Source organism: Ooceraea biroi, chromosome 6, assembly GCF_003672135.1.
Source record: "Ooceraea biroi isolate clonal line C1 chromosome 6, Obir_v5.4, whole genome shotgun sequence".
NCBI lineage: Eukaryota > Metazoa > Arthropoda > Insecta > Hymenoptera > Formicidae > Ooceraea > Ooceraea biroi.
The window spans coordinates 13,248,716-13,257,659 of record NC_039511.1 but is presented as its reverse complement, the minus strand read 5'-3'; the positions used below and the strand labels follow the sequence as shown (position 1 = coordinate 13,257,659).

At 32.9% G+C, this 8,944-nt stretch overlaps 1 protein-coding gene across 1 annotated transcript; it reads left to right on the top strand.

Moving 5' to 3' along the window:
• Positions 1-7,242: 7,242 nt before the first annotated feature.
• On the top strand, positions 7,243-8,682 carry LOC105276706 (proteasome subunit beta type-2). The gene is made up of 3 exons (XM_011334548.3): positions 7,243-7,417; positions 7,730-8,086; positions 8,162-8,682. The coding sequence occupies exons 1-3, from the start codon at positions 7,327-7,329 to the stop codon at positions 8,335-8,337; spliced, it is 624 nt and encodes a 207-aa protein (XP_011332850.1). The 5' UTR covers positions 7,243-7,326; the 3' UTR covers positions 8,338-8,682.
• The last annotated feature ends 262 nt before the right edge of the window (positions 8,683-8,944 follow it).

The window sequence follows — 8,944 nt, the reverse complement described above, 5'->3', positions numbered from 1 at the left end:
TCTGCAAAGATCGATGAAAAGAAATGTTAGTTGTAATTTAGCATATATATAAAATTTGCAAAAATGTGTGTATTTAGAGTGATTGATTTTAATAAAAACTGTTTACTGTTCAGCATGGTATTATTTATATATTATTTATTTATTTATTTATATTAATATATAATATGAAATATATATACATATGTATAAAATATGAAATCTTGATTGTATGATTATTTAACTTGTGAATTGGTTGAATATGGAGCAATGGTGATATATACCACAAATTATGTGGTATGCAGTCACGGTGATTCAGAAACGAAAGTATGCCGTGGTAACTGACACGAAACGACGAGGATTCTAATAAAGTTAAATCAACGATGAATACTTCGATCGATTCTAGTATACTTTTTCTATGTCAAGCTTTATCGTAAAACTTTATTGAAAAAGATTTATCTATATACCTATACGTAAAATATTTTTAATAGTAAAATTTCGTTATAATAAAGACTTTTTAGTTAAAATTATTAGGTTGTGTAATAATCTCGAATGTTTAGAAAAACCGATTCATATAACTACTTTTCTTCAAATGCAAAGATTTTGATATCTTAATTGCGTTTATTATTTTTCGAATTATTGCTTGGTTGTTGTGTTAACGCTTTGATTTGAATAATTCAGCTATCGAAAACCTCGAAATTACTTATTATGTAACCCAATATATTGCTTCACGATTTTTTCTTCGAGAAATGCTCCATAAAACGATTATTAGTTCCTACTAAAATAACAATACAATATTTACGGACATTTCGCTAAATGCAAAATAAAAATACGCAAAGAATGCTTCAAAGAAAAACGGAAATGTTCTGCTTCCTGGAAAATAATTAGATATAATGTAAATAGTGCAGAGCTGAAGCGCGCGCGCACACACACATACATAAAAAATTTATAGCTTAAGCAATTTTACTGATTTACTTCTCGGTCGTTAATTTAATTATTACTCCTATTATTATTGTATCTCGCACTTACATCAGTCATAATGCGCGCGTGTACCATTTCGTATACCAAGTTACGAATGGAATCCTATCTTGGATTTTGATTTTCGAATTATCGATCCATTAAAATAAACTACTTTAATGTCTGCATCATGAATGATCATGATCTTCGCCTTGATCGCGCGTAACGAAGGACGAAAGCGGCTGAAATCCGTATACATGTCGCGGGCATAAGCCAAGAACGATGCTACCGAAAGTGTGTCACGATGGTTAAGGTCGCTTCGACGGCAGGCACGCCGATCGCTCGTTAGCCCACTTCCCAGTGGCATGGTGCGCGCGATGGCTGGTTTATTGAACCCAACAAATGCCGTTACTCCAAAAGGCGGTCACGACCTACTGTCGATCGCCACGATCGGAGTGGATCTCATACCGACGAAAAAACAGACGAAGGAAAGCAACCGAGGAAAGCACTCGACATGATACCGATCAAGGAAGTCACGGCAACAAAAAGCAATGTAGTCGCGTTCGCAACACTCGCGTTTATTACCCTGCAAATGTCATCCGGGATTCTTTGTTTTATAAATGACACGGTTGATAAAACTTGCTATCTCTCTTATCTATAGATAAGATCTCCCTCTATAAAGATCTTATTGTATTATATATGTATTAACATATATTTCCTTATATCCTTTTATATTATAATTATCATTATTATTTATATTACTATTATTTAATCTATACATATTAAATCTATTTTATATTTTTTTGGTTCAAAATTATTTGTAAAGCTTTGAGTTTTGTTCTTACTTTGAATTAAGTGTTATAATATTAGAATGCAATATTTAAGGAAATGGTAAGTCTATCAATTGTCGTTACATAATTTTAACTCTATTTTTTCCAATACAAGATTTGAAAAATATTGAAAGATTATTTTGTCAACCTACTTTATCTTTACTAACAAAAAGTTGGTATTGACAAAAGTGCTCTCTCTCTGTCTCTCTGAAACAGCAGATTAAAACTTATTCTTGCACACACAAATGATATATTTTCTCTTTATAAATTTGTGAATAAATAGAGTTGTACATTTTTGCTTGTTAGAAAAATGAACAGAGAATTAAATAACAATAGAATCTGCGACAATGAGAATAATGAAGTGACAATTGTAAAGACATCGGAAGGGCCTCTCACTGACGGCGACAAACGATGCGCGGCGCACCTTTAGAAAACGGTACACATCACGGCGGAAAAATCGCGAACGAGTTTCTAACTGTACTCTTGTATCTAACGATGACATTTTCTGCTTATAAAGGACCCGATACACAATAAAGTCACAAAACCACAATAACATCTTGCAAGGTTAATATGAAATTTTAATATAAAAGTGTGTAAAGTACTCAAAATAAAATAAATGATTAGACGGATTAGAAATATATTTTTACTTTATATTGTATTGTATATAATATTATTCCAATGTAATGTATTCTGATATAATCTCAAAATGCGATTAAGGGAATCTTAATAATGAATCAATTAACGAGGTAATCAACTTTACAAGGCCGGCATAAATTTTGTGGAAATCTATTTTACAGTAAACTAAGTTTTTTAACAAATAAATGTATAATAATAAACATACATATAAATAAAATGACAAATAAAATGTGAATGTGAAAATAATAAATAAAATAAGAATATTGAACACTTTACCTACAATCAGAAATAATCTCATTTTTTGTATGAAAAATATAAAAAATAATTATAAAGATATTATAGTTTTAAAAATATATCATAAAGAATGACATTTAAAAGAATAATACAGGTATATTAAATAGATATATAATAGCAAATCCAATTTTTTAGTCAGAAAATTCACAATGCTCTATCTTTCTTTCTAATGGCCTAAAAATGTCAAACTTTACACAAATGTGCATAAGTTTTAATTACATAATACACATAATGCAGTATATATCAAAGAACTTTCACATAAATGCATTGGCGCTACAATAAATTTATAATTAATAATAAATAATTATCACATATCATTATACATATCATGTTAAAGTTTCACTACATCTCAGGAAGTTTAGAAAGGTGCAACGATTTAGGAATTAAAGGAGCTTAATCAAACCTGATCAGAGTAAAAGCATAATCCGCAATTGTGAGAAATTAATCTTTAATCTTAAATGATGGAAATTCAAAAGCAACTGTAAACTGTATTACTCACTTAGCTATTTCCCGGTAGGCTTCCTGTGTGTTTTGTGTGACTCTCAGTTCTGAAGATGAAATTCTTCGCGGTGTCTTCTATATAGGTTGCGAACACACGTGGGGGTAAACCGTTCGGCCAATGATCACTCATCTTTGCTACCATTTTCAATGGAACTATCCAATCGCGTCGGCGCGATCGGCGACGATTCCGAAAGGTCTATTTAAGTGAGGAGCATTTTTCGTAATCATCTTGTAAAGTAAAGTAAAGAGGCAACATTTGCAACTTTGTAACGCGGAATCTGTATTATCATTTTGCGTTTCGTCAGTTTCCGAAGACAATATATTTCTATTCTGCTTTTCGTTTAATCTTCTTTAATCTTTAATAAATCATATCATGGAATATTGTTATTTAACGGTTTACATCACATGCAATTTTGTCACTTAATACATCTTAGGACTTGGATTCGTGTGTCGCGACCTCAATGTTTATTCCGCTGCTTGTAGTTACACGAAACGCAAACTTCCAAACGATTTAAGTAATATTTAAACAATAAATAAAATCTTGGAAATCAGTTACAATAAATTTCAATTAAATTTAGTCGGAATAAATTTTAATTAAACGAATTATATTGTCTACTCGTATCTTATAAATGTAACACGTTTCAGAGAATCAGTAAATAATTTTTTTAATCATAAATAATGTAATAAAGGAAAACCTTCGTCTACTGTTCTTCTTTTTATCACTTAGCTTGAAATGCTTTTTATTACACTTAGCTTGATTCAATATCAGGATTCGTATCCTGGATGCTCGCATTGTACAAAGATGAAACAAGAAGTATACCGTTACTCGCTAAATTGCAATTGTCCTGTTCTTTTTTGAGCTTCCTTTGTTTTTACGTGCGCGTGATTATGTTTTGCTACGTTTACCGTCATCCGCATTTTCTTCTTGCGCGCGTTTTCGAGAGCGTAATCCAAACTAATGTAAATTGGCACCTATTGACGGTGAATGAAAAAAAGCGCTTGCAATCCATCATAACTGTTTCAGTAGCGGGATGCTGCGTCAATTCTTCTTATTAGGAGGATCTCGCTAATCGCGCGCCTCGGATCGACCTGCCGCCACCCGATCACGGAACAACATCTCCTCTTGCACTTGTTGGCATGGTTCTTTGCGGGAAGTTCAGTGAACGTATTACGAGTCGCAAATGGACCCGAGTGTAACGGAATCCGCGTAGACGACCTTCGCGAATGCGCAGGAAGTTTCGTGTTATCAAGCGCGATCGATTGAGTCGATCTGTGGCGAGATCATCCGGAGGAATCCGGGTAGATTGCGCGATACCAGATACTCGAAAATCTCGCTTCTACCGGATACTCTTCTATATTTATTACATAATAACCCAGGCAGCACATGTTAGCCTAATATATGTTTCTTAGACGTATCTAATGTCTAAGAAACATAAAGTACCATTTAAGAAACGGTTTAAATAGAAACCGTTTTTAGACCGAAATTTTAAAAACGTATTTTTCACCTTTCCACAGAAACGAAAAATGTGTTTTATTAAATTGATTTGAAATTATATAATTAATATAGAAAAAATAGTAATTTCTACTTACTTTGCGAGATTAATTATTTTTACATCATACGTTTCAATGTACTCGATTATGGAACGAGAGACAAAAATCAACACAAGTGTTGTGATTCCCACCTCTGATTCACCAAGCGACCGGTAGATGGCCAGGCCAGACGTGACGTTCTCGCAAGTAACATTTGTGTTATCACCTTATAAATAACCATCCGGAAAACCGATCCAACACTCTTTTCTTCTTCTTTTCTTTTGAAACTTTTGAGATCACTATTACTTGAAGTGATATTTCAAAAGAGTGAGATTCCACTACACGAAATTTAGAGAGTAATGCATAAAATATAAAAATCTAGTTTTTTACAAAAATGTGACTTAACTCTGTCTATCTTTGAGGCACTGATATATAGAATTGATAAATATTTTTCTGATGGTTTCTGAAACGTTTTTTTGCCGAAAAAGAAACGTTTTTTCGTTGGACATTTTTCTCCTAAATAAACGTTTCAATAAAATGGTTATGAAACGTTACGGCAAAACGTTTATGAAACGGTTTTGAAACCAATGTGTGCTGCCTGGGAAATTAGTCATTCGTTTATTTCAGTTTGCAGTCTTTCGATATTAATCGCCGCTTATTTTATCTAAAGGACTTGCCACAATTAAAATAAATGCCGGAAATTATTAAAACCTCGTATACGTGTTTGAAATTAATTATGCTTGAAAATTCTCTTCGCCGTTATATATTAAAATTAATCATGCGGAAGTTACGTGACAATGACCGACACCGAAAGCAGCAAATGTTGGTCAACGTTAACAAGCGAGTGCGTTCACGTCTGCGTCATTATGCACGCCAAGTGCATTATAGAGACGTAGTATCGTAAAAGCGCGCCTTTTAATAATCGCTTGTATGCTTCGGTTTACATGTGGTGAACCACATCTCCTAGGCAAATTTGTAGGCTAAGCATTACTTTCCGAAAATGTGCTCGTTTCCGTGGCTGAATGCGTCACGCAATGCGTCATGCACACTCATTCAATGTGCAGCCCTAGAAAATTCGTAGCATTACAATGCGTGTCATATATCTTTCATTCTTCCACGTTATACATATGTTCGTAATATCAAATTTTAATATAAAGTTTTAGAAAAGTTTACTTAAAATTAACAATTATTTAATAAGCAGAGAATATGCCGTATTGCATAATTTATTTCTTCTCTTTCTTTTGAATTTTATTTATCAAGAAATACCGTCATTCGTTAATTATTTAAAAACAATTGACAGGATGTGATATTCTTGTGAAGAAAAAATTATCTTTGCGTAGCGCCGCAGATAAACGAATGTCCCAGTCTTAATAATTTTATTATTATTGCATCCAAGATTTATGTTGGAATTTAACGTTCGTTTAGTAATATTTCACGGTCTTGAAATACGTACTGGTCGACACCGATCGCAGATATAATGATTGGAGGTTGAAAGGGTCCGTGTATAAATAAGAATTTTCCGCAGGCGTTCCCGCGTACCTCCTCGACGAGGAACAGCAGGCAAGAGCAGGCACTACAGCTATTCGACACAGAAAACCTTAGCTATGTAGCGGGATCGGCACGACGGCGGGCAGATTTACACTTGTAAATGTATGCATGCACGCGACCGGCTGTGAGACGATCGTTTACTTCGGTATGCAATTAAACGCCGCGGAAATAAAAAAAGACAGGACCGCGCAACCTCGAGGCGACCTTGCTCGGGAATAAGATTTCATAACTGCTAATATTCAAATTCCTGCAGCTAGTAACCGGTTCAATAACTAACTTGTTATTTTCGGATATTAGGTTAGTGTAAAGTTTCAAATCACATTGAATTATTCAAATGATATTTAAATATTTGCGATATAATATAAATATAAAATATTTATGAAAAGAATATAGAAAGATAATAAGTGCAAACGTTTTGAAATGTTTAGAAGTCGACGAAAACAGCTTGAGAACATTAAATATTAACAAAATCGATAAATTTATCTTAAATGTCTGAATATTACATATCGATAAATTGGAGAAATAAATTTTATGCGCTAATTCTTATAAATAAACGCATTCTTTTTCTTTTCTTTGATTCCTTTGACTCATTGATTGTCATTTGTGAGGAATAAAATACGAAAAAGAAAGTAAGAAAAACCATTTTAATGAAACATTAGTTTTAATCTATTGCAATATTATTACGGACATTAAATGTTGCATAATTATATAGAAGTTACGATTTTATTTCAAACTCAATTACTCCAGTCTAATTGACCAAGACCAATTTTGTACAATTTAGCGATAGAATTATTACCATTATTATTATTGTCATAGACATACCGATGGTCGATAACATTAAGGTTGATCTCCAAATATAACACGACATTCCCAACCGAGCCGCTGATTGGTTGATGTTTCTGGACACTTCTGCAGTCGGGATACGATCGTGCGAATCATCCTGCAGGTAGTTTAACTGTCTCATCTTGAAAGGTTAGCTTCTCGTGACGGGCAATTTTGCAGTGTTTGGTGGTTTCTGTCAAGAGACGGTGGATACGAAATCGAAATAAGAGAAATGGAGTGTTTAATTGGTATTCAGTGCAGAGATTTTGTGCTGGTTGCAGCAGATATGACAACTACACAATCCATTATAGTTATGAAAAGCGGTAAGATGTTTGTTATTTTCTTAGATCTGCAGTAACATGTTAACGTGATTACCTACTTGTCACGGTGTCACAATGTTAATATTTGCGCACAATATATCATCAATAATAACCAGATAATCACAATAATTATCACCTTTATTTGAGCCGTTCATAGACCAAAAACTCCACTTTTTGAATTTCTTAAAATTTTAGTGCCAAAGCACATATTTAAAAAATGATAAAGTAACTGAAAATAACCAGTTTAATAAAGTGATTAATAACGAATAAGTTAGAAAAATGTATTTTAAATGACTATAAAATAAAATATTTCAGATGAACACAAAATTCATAAAATCTCTGACAAGCTTGTTATGGCAATATCTGGAGAATCGGGCGATACGACACAGTTTTCAGAGTATATCGGGAAGAACATCCAATTGTATAAGATGCGTAACGGCTATGAGCTGTCTCCCAAGGCTGCAGCATGCTTCACGCGAAGAAATTTGGCTGATTATCTGAGAAGCAGAACCCCATATTTTGTCAATATGCTGTTAGCTGGATACGATGACGACACGGGACCGGAATTGTATTTCATTGATTACCTAGCCTCCTGCGTCAAGGTTCCTTACGCGACTCACGGATACGGAGGGATGTTCTCTATGTCTGTTCTAGATAGATATCACAAATATGGTAAGAAGTTGGGTAAAGTGGGAGAAATTGATGCTTGCTGAAAGACACTTATCAACGTATCGTCATATCTTGCAGATTGTACAGAAGAGGAGGCATACTCATTATTGAAAAAGTGCGTTCGAGAGATTCAAAAACGATTGATCGTTAATTTGCCAAATTTTAAGGTTCAAAAAATATCCAAGGATGGCATTAAAGACTTGCAGCCAATCACAGCTGAAAACTTGGCTGTGGAAAATGCTGCCAAAGCATAAGAGAGCACCTACTTTATGTTTATTATTTGTAGGAGAAAGGCATTTTCATTATAAAAATAAAATACTAAAATATTATTTGATGATAAAAGTGTGAATATTTTCCTATTTGTCTGTTGTCCCAATCGTGCGGAGACAGATTGAAGCATTTTTACTTTTCGCAATTTCATTCTACACACGTGCGTACATATACACAAATACATTCATATATTTCGATGTATGCATGTACAGTCATCAAATATTATATAATTATATTATCATCAAAGAATAATCGTATTATACAATATGATACAAGATATATAATGTAAGAAATGGAAAATTAAATAATCTATTCCTTTCTTTAAAAAACTTGTAGTAGTAGTTCTTAGTAGTAGTTCTGTAGAAGTAGTAAAATATTTTACTAAATTTCCAGAATATGAAAATATTGGATAATATTTGTAAATAATTCTTACTTATTATAAAGTTGTAAGTACTGAATTTTTTATTTATCGAAATTACAATTTTTCTTTAAATTTCATCTCTAACTTGAAAACAAAGATAAGTTTTTAACAGATTTTCAATTAGTATATACATAGTTTATAAGTATATACTAATGTATGTATTTATAAGT

Bases quoted from the DNA above. Each gene is read 5' to 3' on its own strand.
- LOC105276706 (XM_011334548.3), top strand. From the start codon at position 7,327: ATGGAGTGTTTAATTGGTATTCAGTGCAGAGATTTTGTGCTGGTTGCA. The intron at 7,418-7,729 runs GTAAGATGTTTG...AAAATATTTCAG, and splicing joins CATTATAGTTATGAAAAGCG to ATGAACACAAAATTCATAAA. The intron at 8,087-8,161 runs GTAAGAAGTTGG...CATATCTTGCAG, and splicing joins AGATAGATATCACAAATATG to ATTGTACAGAAGAGGAGGCA.